This window comes from Curcuma longa, chromosome 4, assembly GCF_044706935.1.
Source record: "Curcuma longa cultivar G26 ecotype Majalengka, Jawa Barat chromosome 4, ITB_CL_G26_1.1, whole genome shotgun sequence".
In the NCBI taxonomy this organism is placed as follows: Eukaryota; Viridiplantae; Streptophyta; class Magnoliopsida; order Zingiberales; family Zingiberaceae; genus Curcuma; species Curcuma longa.
Genome location: NC_133864.1, coordinates 4,100,004 through 4,112,407, shown reverse-complemented (window position 1 = coordinate 4,112,407; position 12,404 = coordinate 4,100,004). Strand labels below are relative to the sequence as shown.

The 12,404-nt window shown below is 38.3% G+C and overlaps 2 protein-coding genes across 4 annotated transcripts; one reads left to right on the top strand and one right to left on the bottom strand.

The window, feature by feature from the left end:
* Positions 1-673: 673 nt before the first annotated feature.
* LOC141827349 (folate synthesis bifunctional protein, mitochondrial-like) lies at positions 674-3,586 on the bottom strand. 2 transcript variants are annotated; one of them, XM_074714572.1, is made up of 3 exons: positions 3,109-3,213; positions 2,557-2,795; positions 674-2,457 (listed from the first exon to the last, which is right to left on the bottom strand). In XM_074714572.1, exons 2-3 carry the CDS (start codon positions 2,630-2,632, stop codon positions 965-967), a joined length of 1,569 nt encoding a protein of 522 aa, XP_074570673.1. In that variant the 5' UTR covers positions 2,633-2,795; positions 3,109-3,213; the 3' UTR covers positions 674-964. The 2 variants fall into 2 exon arrangements, with proteins under 2 accessions (XP_074570673.1, XP_074570672.1); XM_074714571.1 differs by lacking the exons at positions 2,557-2,795; positions 3,109-3,213 and adding an exon at positions 3,385-3,586.
* A 378-nt stretch (positions 3,587-3,964) lies between these two features.
* On the top strand, positions 3,965-11,200 carry LOC141827796 (cleavage stimulation factor subunit 50). 2 transcript variants are annotated; one of them, XM_074715121.1, is made up of 14 exons: positions 3,965-4,352; positions 4,428-4,511; positions 4,583-4,707; positions 4,982-5,054; positions 5,886-5,969; positions 6,073-6,159; positions 6,475-6,545; positions 8,988-9,039; positions 9,134-9,191; positions 9,762-9,862; positions 9,935-10,089; positions 10,565-10,673; positions 10,791-10,847; positions 10,947-11,200. In XM_074715121.1, the coding sequence occupies exons 1-14, from the start codon at positions 4,254-4,256 to the stop codon at positions 11,073-11,075; spliced, it is 1,284 nt and encodes a 427-aa protein (XP_074571222.1). In that variant the 5' UTR covers positions 3,965-4,253; the 3' UTR covers positions 11,076-11,200. The 2 variants fall into 2 exon arrangements, with proteins under 2 accessions (XP_074571222.1, XP_074571221.1); XM_074715120.1 differs by having other exon boundaries at positions 3,966-4,352; positions 10,914-11,200.
* The last annotated feature ends 1,204 nt before the right edge of the window (positions 11,201-12,404 follow it).

The following is a 12,404-nucleotide window of genomic DNA, read 5'->3' as shown; positions in this document are numbered from 1 at the left end:
TCACATTGGTGTTGATCGGATGGATGAGAAATGCATCTATAAACATGTATCTTCTTAACTAAAACTTCTGAGAGAAGAGAGTTCAAATGGAAGTCTTGTGGAGGGATCTCCAATCGTGTTGTATTCGATAACTTGCAATGAATCAATACTCAAGCACTAGCCCAGAGGCACCACCACTCTCTTACTGCCATGGCACCTCCACCCTCACCGTCCTTCCCTCTTCCAGATACTCGAACTTCATCCTGACTCAATTCAACAAGCAATCACTCGCCCTTCTTTTTGAAAACACCAATAGCTTGCCTCCCCCCTTCACCTTCATCCTCGCTTGCCTTCCACCTCCATCAGAGTCCCATCACAATTGAACATGTTCCCCAACCCAATTGCCGCAAACTCGACACCAGTTCCAGCTCCGAGCTTCACGATCAGCGTGAAGCTGAAGAGCTCAAACAAGGGCCGCAGAGTGAAAAAATCACATTATGAAGAAGGTATCCCAAAAAAAGTTATCCATAAGATTGTTGCTATATCACATTATGAAGGCAATAATTGAAGAATAGTGGACCTGTATGCATGAATATAACTTAGAGATGGAAGCAAACTTCAGCCAAAATAAGAAGGTATATATACCTATTTATTTGGTACAATCTGCAAGTTTTTCATGAAAAAATTGCTTGTGGTTACCGAACTCTTCAACGATCCTTTGAGTTAGACAAAAGGCAAATATATTTTCTAGCCCCTCTCGAGTACAGTCTGACGAGAAAACAGAACTACAACAACAACAACAGTAGAGAAACATGGAGAATGCGATGCAGAAAGAACAAGCATCGTCTGTAGAGACCAGAGATGAACGGCGATGATAGATAGCAGCCAAAGACAATTATGCATAAGAAAATATTCTATTTGTAGAGCCTCAAGCGTGTCACTGTTTCATCATATGCTTGCCTTTTTGTGTCTCTTTTATAATGCATTATCTTTGTTGTCCAAGCAACGCATCACAGACCTTTGCAGCATCCAAACAATAGCCGACATTATGCACTCTGACTATATTTGCACCTCCCAAAACTCCTGCTGTTACAGCAGCAATGGTAGCAGGATCTCTCTCGACGGGATTTCTACGATTGCATATCTCGCCTAAAAATCCTTTTCTAGACGGTCCAAACAAGATTGGCAAATGTGAAGCGGCCAAGCTTTTCGTTCCGAGTTCTCTCCGGATGGAAGGAAGACCCGTGATTATGTTTAAGTTCTGCTGTGTATCCTTTGAGAAGCCAATGCCAGGGTCTATTATGATTCTCCATATAGGAATGCCTGCCAATTCTGCTTCATGCAGCCGACTGTATAGTTCAGAAGCAACTTGCCCACAAACATCATGATACTGTAAATTTTCCTTACTTTGCATGGTTAATGGATCACCTCTCATATGCATAACAATATAAGGAACCCCAAGATCTCCTACTACCTTGAGAATTTCAGGATCGAGTCGTCCACCAGAGACATCATTGACAATATGGACTCCTCTATTTACTGCTTCAAATGCAACTTGAGAATAGAAGGTATCCACAGATAATAGCTTCCCTTCCATCTCAGGCATTTTAGTAACTGCATCTAATATCGGAATAAGCCTCTGAAGTTCTTCATCGGCAGAAAGCCGACTTGCATTAGGACGTGTAGATTGGGCTCCAATATCAATAATATCTGCCCCTTCTGAGATTAACAACCTGACCTGTGAAACTGCAGCTTTGACCTCCAGATACTTTCCTCCGTCACTAAAACTATCAGGTGTCAAATTTATAACACCCATAACGTGTGTTTTCCTTGACCAATCCCATACAGAATTTCCAATCGGCAAAACCCTTTTCAATCCTTTGGTACCAATCAATGATTCCCCACCTTGTTTTTCCCACGATTCAAATAGCCCACCCTTTTGTCCTGAGAAAGAATGCCACCATGCCACATTATCATTGTCAATAGATGATCCTAATAGGTCAAGAAGAGGAGCCACAACAAAAGGCCTTTCAAATATTCGCACATGTGGCACTGTAAGGTACTCAGACTCAATTTTGTATTTGCCATAGAAAAGAATGTCTAAGTCAATTGGCCTCGGACCATACCGTATTCCATCTTTCCGTCCCAAATCTTTCTCGATCTGTTTAAGAACTTTCAACAATTCATGAGGTCCAAGCTTGGTTGTACCTCTAATAGCAGAATTCAGAAAAAATGGCTGGTCAGTCACATAAGCAGGCTCCGACTCATATAAACACCCATGTCTTGTAATAGTTATGCCTGATTTCTTCATCCTTCCCAGGGCCTCATTGAAATTGTGGACTCTGTCTCCAACATTGCTTCCTAGAGCAATCACTACTTCTTGTTCTGGAGAATGAACAGAACATTCAGGAGAAGAATGGAAATTTGAACATGGCTTCCGGCAAAAGTAGGTGGACCTCGAGGTTCTAAAGCCCAATCCTGCAACATAACAAAAGACAAAAGCTTCAACCAAAAAGAGCTAATCTGTGAGCTCTAGTTAACAAAAATTTAGAGGAGTGTCTCTTATATATAAAGTACCTATCTGACTATTTGAATGGACAAAGCCTATGAGTCCATGCCTGAAGAGAGAATGCAAATGCCTAAACATTTCCATGCCAAGAGGGGTAATCCACCATCAATCGAGATCCACAGTCCACCGCTGAGCGTAAAGATCTAATGACTAGTTAAGAAAGTAGATTGAACAATGTATTCATATTGTTCAAAATGTCCATCCGGAGAAGCTAATTGTGAGGTTGAGCCATAAACTCCAACTAGTTCTGTATGGCAGAGATGATAAACAGGTGCAGAAATCAGAGATCTATTTCATTTCGGCTAAAAAAATGGAACTCATTCTAACAAACAAACGCAGAAAGGATGGGAAAAGATGAGAAAAATCAGACAAAATAGAACCAAAAGACAAAAATGATAGCTTTAAGCCACATCAGATGAACCAAAAGACCAAAAAGAAAGAAAGGAAAAGCTCTTCCATGTTATTGTAAACAAAAATGGCTACAAAATTCATGAAAGAAGAAAGTTCCCATTTTTTGCAATCAAATTCTTGAGAAGTAAAATTATCGAAAGAATATCCACCGAATCAGAAGGTTAAGAACGCCAATGGGTGTGCTATCTCATCGAAGTGAACTCGCAGCAACTGAATCAAAGAGGACCACAGAGCGTCACAGTTAGATCGAGGGGATGAGGGAGCAGAGACAGGGATGGATCTCGATCTCGATGAGGTTGGTGGAGACCCGACAGCGGACACTATTCAAGTATATACCCTAAACGGATCCGTCGGGTCGAAGCTCACCCGATCCGATGCATCAAAATCCGACACACAGGAAGAGAGAAAGTGAAAGAGAGGGAGACCTGATACGGCGGCGCTCCCCGTCCGGTGCCTGACCTCGACGGAGGCGGTGCGGCGGCAGACGGCAAGCGGCACCACCGCGCCGCCTCTCGCCGAACCCAACCTATCTCCACGCCACCGAGTCGAGGAATCGCGATTGGCCTCCCTCCGCAGCTCCTCCGTTGTGGAGAAGATCGACGCCCGTCCTGGAGTAGCCGTCATCATCCTCGTCCCGCCGCGGCAGTAAGCAAACCCTCCATCGAAGCTTTTGGATTCCATTTTTGGTAAACTAAAATTCCTTTTACAGATTAATTTTCAAAATAAAAACGAAAAGTTATTTTCTTTTAAATAAAAGTTACCAAACTTAAAATAAAATCTATCGTAAATGGTAAATGTATTTTAAAATCATTTTTATTTATTTTTAACCATAATCGGGTCAACAGATTGGTTAACCAATAATCAATTTACTTATATTTTAACGTTTAAAATTATTTAATTATTTTTAAATTATTTACAGGAAAATAATACTTATTATCTTTCAAAAAAAATTAAAAAAACAAAATTTGCAGGACGAAAATGAAATTTTTGAAGCTTGGAACTCCTGGCTGCTTTCGGCGTCGGTATCGTGCAATACTAGGGTTTTAGAAAGGAGGAGATTCCAGCGGAATGGAATTAGTAGTTGATCTAATCTTTAGCATTTAGATCGGCGATGCAAATGTGCAACTGAAAGAATTGGTGTTGCGGGCTCATCGTTGGTGGTTTAGGGCTCCAGCTTCATGGACTGGATGGCGAAAGATTGAAGTTTTAGACTACAGTTGAGCATCTTAGACCGTGGGAAGCTTGGATTTGGAAGATACCCCTTTGCTCTTGGTTGCTTTAGCACTTGAGGTGAATGGAGGCTAGCCTGGAGCAGACCCTTCAGGAAGGTAAGCTCTTCCGCCAGGTCAATGCGCTGATCGTCGCCCATCTTCGGGACAACAACCTTGATCAGGTAAATTTCCTCCCATCTTCCTGGATTATCTTCTTGAATCTTGTTATTGGTAAAAGGTTTCAACTTGTGTGCCAGGCTGCAGCTGCAGCTGCTTCAGCCACCATGATTCCTTTGAACACGGACGTGCCTCCAAATAGGCTTCTTGAACTTGTAGCCAAGGTGTGGTTTTATATAGTTCATCATGCTTTGCTTAACAAACTTGTAGCTTTCGAACTCTGATGCGTCCACAGGGTATTGCAGTGGAGAGGGAGGAAGTTTCGAGGGGAGTTTCATTTGCTTCTCTCCTCAATTCTGCAGCAGGGATACAGGTTGCACATGGCTCACTGCCTCTTGGAAGCAATGCCATAGATTTCAGGTGAGTATACTTGCAATGCTTTGCGTTGTCTGTGCCATTTACATATGATGGTGAAATTAGATTTCAGGTGAGTATACTTGCAATACTTTGCGTTGTCTGTGCCATTTACATATGATGGTGAAATGTAATGGCAGTTTATTTGTATATGAACAAATTAGTTTACGTATTTTCTTTCTTGGCTGCTTGCAACTGTAACTCTTGATATTGAATTGTCTATCATGTGGAATGATGTGTACCAGACTGATCTCTGATGTTCCTGTTTGTGTTTATTTAGTATCATGCACAACACAAAGGGTTCATCCAAGACTTTTCCAAAGCACGAAACAAAACATGTTTCGGATCATAAGGTATCAATAATAATTCATCACAAACATTTTTCAATTAATTTATAATATTATACTACTTCCATATCATCCATTCCATTCACTAATTTATTATAGTTGTGTACGTCTGAAACATTGAACAAAATCAAGAAAAGGGATGTTTGTCTCTCATATATTTGATTATAGAAGACAATAGTTTGAACAAGAATAAAGAATGGTTACTTACCTCTTCAATGTTGCTTTTTCCCCGTACCTCCAATAATGAAATTAATTTTGCATCATGTTTTCTTACACTAAATCATCATTCATTGTGTATTTTATCATAGGCTGGCTTAAAGAATCACTTCTCAGAATTTTCTTGAAACAAGGGCTAGTACACATGAAGTAACTTGCCCTTGCTTCTATTTACAATATTGTTTTTCATTGTCAGTATCCTTTGATTCAACCTCCATTAGCTTATGTATATGTGGTCTAGATCTAATCTTAATTGTACCGGAACACACAATCTTAGTCATTTTTTCCCTCGATAAATCATTGAAACTTTCTCATACAAACCACTTCAAACTTTATTATTTTTTCCATTCTGCGATATATTTCATTTGAGATGTCTTCAACTCTTTATAGACAGCCTTCTTGTTTCAACCATCATATTCTTGGCTCATTACATGATGCAACTCCATAGGGAATTCTTTGGCTCATAATTGGCTATATATAGTAATAATTATACTCATTCCTGTAAACATATTCGTCCACATGTATGCACATTTGTTTGTTCAGCTTGGTTAGAAATTTGATTCAAAGACTGATACTAAATGGAAATCAATTTTAAAAAAATATGCAATGTATCTCCTGCAGAATGTAGCCAGATGTGCAAGATTTAGTCCTGATGGTCGATTTGTTGCAACTGGAAGTTCAGACACATCCATTAAGTTATTTGAGGTCTGCTTCTGCCCTAAATATATCATCTGTATCTTCTTTTTGGTTTGTGTTAATGGCGGCCTTATTCTGTTTTCTGAATTCAAGTAGTCATACTTTACTATAGGTTTCAAAAATGAAGCAAAGCATGCTTACAGATGCCAGGGATGGTCCTGTGAGGCCCGTGATTCGGACGTTCTATGATCATTCACAAGTAACCTCATATGCCATATTGCATAAGTTTCTGGTGTAGTTACATGTTAAATGTTTTGGCATCGAGTTTCTTTGAATGGCACACTTGTAGCTATTAATTCTTTTATTATTAATTACAAAGAATGATGTTGATTCTTTTATTATTAATTACAAAATTATGCTCAATAATTTTATTACGGCAAGGAATTAAAGAGGATATAGATACAAAATTAAGATTTGCTGAATATCTTGAGCCTGTAGGAAAATAATATGATGGGAACATTTTTCCTTGTGTGTGTCCTCTTTACATATTTTTAATCCTGCTGATGCTTTGTAGCCAATCAACGATCTGGATTTCCATCCACAGAATGCTATACTAATCTCAGGGGCAAAGGACAACACAATCAAGTATGTGTTGTTTTTTTTTTTTTTGCCTTTTTTGTGCGTACATGAATTCAGTGCAGTGTGTTCATATCTTGTGCTATTGATGTACTTGGTGTACAAAAGCCTTCCTGCACTAGTCCTTTTAATTGTAAAGTCATTGTGGGTGTCTTAAAATTCTTCCATTCATCAAAGAGTTTAGATGAATTTTATCCTGCCATCATGCAAAATTATTCAATTCAGTAATTTGCATTACTCTTCAAACCTTATTTTTTTTCTCATTCCACCTTTTGTTTCTGCCCATGCTAATCAATTTAGGAGCAACCAATTTTGTTCACAATAATTTCATAAGTGCACTATTTTGACAAGAAATCCTAACAAAAATGGGCAGCGCCAATTTGAGAAGCTTGGGCAGTGGCAAGAGGAGAAGGGAGTTTGTTTTGGATTTTTAAAATCTAACAATTAGGTTTTTAATCCCTTAATAATTCTTCATAAGAGATATATTTCTAGGTGTTTAATAGAAAAAATTTCGTTAAGAAATATTAACAGAATATGTTAAATCAAACTCCTATCTTTTTGCCTCAAGTTTGGTTCAAAACTAAACCGGAGTGGTTCAAAACCAAATCACTTTTAATTAAAACCAAACCAATTTGGTTTATAATTAAACCAAAGAGGGCCCACTTTGTCTTTAAAAGACAGGGTCCATCTGTGCTTCATTTTCGAAAAAATATCTTCCATATTTGTCCATCGTCTAGTCCAACTAGACTCAATCTCTCTCGATCTGAGAATTTAATTCTCAAACTCGTTTTATGTCTCTTGGAGAAACTCGTAGTGCGTGTGACCTTATAGGTTTCTGGTTTATATTGGCCGTCCACAATTAACCATTAATTACAGATCGATCATAAGTGATACCTAGTAGTACATCATAACCCCCAATTAATTAAAAAATCACAGTTGATTCTAGAACCACTTCTAAACCTTTCAGCAGCTACGGTTGATCGTGCCTCTGTTCCTTTCACTATCTTATACCCGCTTAGTTCAAGACATGGTGTATGTATCAGTCCCCACTAGGTTGACTATGCCACACCTAGTCTAAGCTATAGTTTTTTTGTCTTGCGAATTCAAGTTACTTAAAACAACTATCCAAGAGGACTATCCTCTTGACGTGTTATTATTTTGGCCAAAGACTTACGAGTAACGATCCTGACAATTGGTCATAGGATATACGTCTCCTAATTAAAGTAGTAGTGAATCTTTTGTTGGCTACTCAAATACCTTCGGACACTTTGGTTTATACTCAATCATCTCGGGTCTACACCTCATAGAGACGCTTGCTTGAGATGTCAAAGTATAAGCCTCTATGACCAAGATAACTTGAATACCTTAAGTCGGAGGAAACTTGCACTCGAGCTGCAATGAAATCTTTATAGACATTCATTGAACCACATGAAATCTCATGGTAGGTCACTCTCAATGAACTAGTTGCCTTTAATCAACATTCATATGTTAACTCTCAGCATCACAATGTTTTCAACCAATGAGGATCAACTGCTTGACAAACTAAGGAGTCTAACATATGTTAGTCTCACAGAATTGATAATGTCTAATCTCATCAATTCATCGACTAGGGAATATTTCAATACGTACATAATTGCACATGCAGAGATACCTACTAATTGTGATCCAATCACAATTTCTCTCATATTGTACATTGTATTGTGGACATCACTAATTGAGTTTAAGATTAAATCAAATACATAGAGAATGTATATTCAAATAGTGATTTTATTTATCCAATATATAATACACTATCGATTAGCTTATGACATCTCTCAAATATAACAACAGCTTCTCTAAAGCAACTTAATTCCATATCACTATACACACTTCTGTTTTCAAGCATTTGACGATGAACAATATGTTTACCATTTTTTGCTCTTTTTTATTATCTTCTAAGTCCCTTGGTTGATGTTAAGAAATTGGATTCCCATCAGAAGTTTGACCAATTGAATCAAAATGGTAAGAATTGCCTGCAAGTCTTGCCATCTTATGAGTTACCTGCAAGTCATTAGTTCTGTTTTTGTGATAGCCTGCGCAACTGATTGATTCTCTTAACAAGTAAAAAAGATGTCATGAGAAGACAGAATACCTTATTCTTGGAATGCTGATCATACAATTTTTCATTATGAGCATATTTTCTTTTCTTCTCTCTTTTGGATCTCTTATTTTTGAAAAAAGTAAAGAAAATCTTGTTAGCTTGCATTTAGGACAAATAGACCAAATTTAGTCAAGAAATATTATCGTTAGAGAAGCCTTAGCCTACTGGTAAGCCTTAAATTCCACTTCTTTATCAATGTAGAATTCTCTGACCTATTTTATCCGCCGCATAGAAAATTGTTTCGATTACTCATCTTATGGGGGTTTCTTGTATTTATTTATATACTGATGAACTTTCATATCCCATTTCAGATTTTTTGATTTCTCTAAGACAGTTGCAAGGAGAGCTGTCAGAGTTATCCAGGTTCAGATGATCTTTTTCTTATTCTTTTTTCAAACAATTCAAATTGCATTCGGTCGACATGAATCAAGCCTTTTCTATTTGATTGTGCACACAGGACACTCACAATGTGAGATCTGTTTCTTTTCATCCTTCTGGCGAATATCTTTTGGCAGGTTTGTTTCTGTTTTAACTTTTAAATGTTGAACTTTTAGTTTAATTACTTTTTTATGATATCATGTGATTGTTTGTTGTTTACTTCACATATAATCTATGCTAGATGACTTCCTGAACATCTCTGGCTAGTTTCGCCTCTTTCTATTTTTATGATCAATGCATACACCTCCTTTCTAAGCTGTACTCATCGCGCTCTCAAATGCGCAAACATCTTCCATTGTTTGGCTTCATTTAAAGCTTCAAAATCGTTCGAGTTTCAAGCTCTTGCGGCAACCCTACTTTCGCCCTTGGGATAGCATCGATGTGAAAAGAGTTGTGGAGTAGGAGAGGCCTCCGAAGCACATCAAGTCCTCAATTAGCATTATTCATTTTTTGCTTTTGCGCGCGTTATATTTGCTTCGGCTATCTCATTCTAGCCGTATTGTCTCACACACTTAGATTTTCTTTTGTTAATATTTTACGATAGCTGTGTGTATTCTCATTGTACAGGGACTGATCATCCGATGCTACACTCGATCATATGTCGTTAATATTTACGATAACTATGCGTGTTCATTCTCATTCTGCAGGGACTGATCATCCAATTCCCCATTTGTACGATATCAATACTTTCAAGTGTTACTTAACAGCAAATGCCCATGATCTGAGTAATACTGCAGCCATCAACCAGGCATGTTATCTCTACCTCGAGTCATCTAACGCAACGGTTTCCCTTAGGCTGAATCAAATCTACGTGTTGTAGGTGAGGTACTCGTCGACCGGCAACATGTATGTGACGGCATCTAAAGATGGTTCTCTTGGTGTGTGGGATGGAGTCACTGCACAATGTATTCGCCCCATAGTCGGTGCCCATGGATCAATGGAAGCCACTAGTGCGAGTTTCACCAAAGACCAAAGGTACGGAATTTTGATCTATATCGCAAAAGTTTCATAAACAACAACAACAACAAATCTGTGGAAGAGGTGACATTGGATTAGTAGACCGAGAGATAACTAATCATCACCTCGCGATGTCTGGCAACTAGACGATACATTCCACATCCTTGTTTGTTCACTCTGCAGAATATTACTTCCGATGGCGACGGACCGCGAATCAGATGGTCAAATGAACTATATGTAGGCTTACATTAGATGTCTGCATCCGAATACCATTGGAACTTCGGGCGGTAAATGCGAATTCGAACCACCACCCATGTTGCTGAATTCAAATGGGTCAAATATGTGAATGTTGTGATTTCAAACAACCTTGTTCTTGTGCCATCTTATCTGAAACTGGATGATCCATTGACGTTATGTCGTAATGTATGCTACAGATACACATTTCAGATCTTCTGTTCTTCTTACATTCTTCACTGTCACATTGGTCTTCCAGGTTCATCCTCTCTTGCGGCAAGGATTCTACTGTTAAATTGTGGGAAGTTGGAACGGGAAGACTCGTCAAGCAATACTTGGGAGCAGTACATAAACAACAGCGTTGTCAGGTTCGTCGATCATCATCCTGGTGTTTTCTGAAGCAAGCAAAACTAGCTCGAATCGAAGAGTTTCATTATCGTATCTTAGTGCATTCTATCGAAACTTTGTTTTGGTTGCGATCGCAGGCTGTGTTCAGCGATACCGAAGAGTTTGTTCTGTCCATCGACGAGCCGAGCAACGAGGTGAGTTGCCATTCTCCAAAGGGGTAGTAGGTTTCATGCTGCATCTGATTTGCTGAATTTGCTAAGGTTGTGATTTGGGACGCTCTCACTGCCGAGAAGGTGGCGATGTTGCCGTCGAATCACTCAGGTGCTCCGCGTTGGATCGACCACTCGCCGACTGAGGCCGCCTTCGTCACCTGCGGCGGCGATTGGTCGGTCAGATTCTGGAAAGAAATCCAAATCCAATGAGGCAAAACGAATCCATCAACCTGTGGTTCTGTAAACTGATTCTTGATTCATGCAACGCCTACGACAAGAAGCTTGTTTCTGTAAACTGATTCTTGATTCATTTCACAAACTCGAGAAGTTCTTTGCCGAGCAGAATTGAATTCTTAATTGGATTTCTGTAAGCTCGACGCGAAATTGGAAGCTGCAAAAGTTGCAGATCCGCCGAGCGCACAGATCACGGCGACGGCGACCTGCAAGGCCACCTCCCACGCGTGCTCCTCAGGCACGAGGTAGATGCAGAGAGGCCCCAGAGCCAGCAGTGCCAGGCTCAGGCCGAGGAGAACTCCGGGCCTCCGCCTTGGAGAGGGAGAGGCCAGGTTCTCGGCCGCTGTCAGGAGCCCTGCCTTCTCCGTCTTGGTGAGCAGCCTCAACCTCAATCACAAAATAGTTCTAAAATAATATTTATTATTTTGAATAAAATAATTTAAAATGATGTTATTTTATATAAAATAGTTGTAAGTGTAGTACAAACGGTACTTCGAAAATGAAATTATAAGAGGATATTTTATTTTGATAAATTTTATTAAAGAAATATTTTTTTATAATATAAAAAGCACCCTTTTAATTTTTTTTGCTATTTGATTTTGAATAGATTAAAATAATGTTCTTTAGTAACTCGCCCTTCATCGGAACGGTTAGTTATATATAATTTTAGAAAAATAATATTTAGAATTAAAAATTCAACATGAATGGAATATGATACTCACAACTGTATCCAGTAAGTTTCATTGTGTGGGATCCACTATCAATGTGAATGTCAGGTTCTATTTATAAGATTTTTCATATTAAATATCATTTCTCATAATTTTATTCACATAAAAATATATGAATATTCACAATTTCATTTAGTAAGTATAATCGGATATTTAAATATTTACAAATATCTAATTATCAGATTCCCATTGAGATAATTCTGAAAATTATGCGGACGCCCCCGGGGCACAGTGAAATGATAGGACTATGGGTGGATTTCCGATTCGATTTTCCATATTCTATATCTCATAAAAAAATTATGGAAAGTCATAAATTCATATGATTATCTGAATGAATTGAATTAGCATCTAATAAAGCGGTTGTATTGCGATCTATAATTCTAATATACAAATAAAGTTACATGAATATTATTTTAATTTATTTTGATGATGGATAAAATTTTTTATGAAATTAGATTGATTATTTTAGGATTAATTAATTGGAAGAACTTTGAAAAATAAAGTAAGTATTTTTGAAGTTTCATGTTTTTTTTTAAATAAAGAGTTTTGCAGATTTGCCCTTTCTCTTCTCGTAATC

What these genes read in the sequence shown, in the direction of transcription:
- LOC141827349 (XM_074714571.1), bottom strand. Translation starts at nt 3,586, where the DNA reads ATGATGACGGCTACTCCAGGACGGGCGTCGATCTTCTCCACAACGGAG. An exon ending in GGGGAGCGCCGCCGTATCAG is followed by an intron (nt 2,458 to 3,384) that starts GTCTCCCTCTCT and finishes GTTATGTTGCAG; the next exon opens with GATTGGGCTTTAGAACCTCG.
- LOC141827796 (XM_074715120.1), top strand. Translation starts at nt 4,254, where the DNA reads ATGGAGGCTAGCCTGGAGCAGACCCTTCAGGAAGGTAAGCTCTTCCGC. An exon ending in CATCCATTAAGTTATTTGAG is followed by an intron (nt 5,970 to 6,072) that starts GTCTGCTTCTGC and finishes ACTTTACTATAG; the next exon opens with GTTTCAAAAATGAAGCAAAG. An exon ending in TCGACGAGCCGAGCAACGAG is followed by an intron (nt 10,848 to 10,913) that starts GTGAGTTGCCAT and finishes GAATTTGCTAAG; the next exon opens with GTTGTGATTTGGGACGCTCT.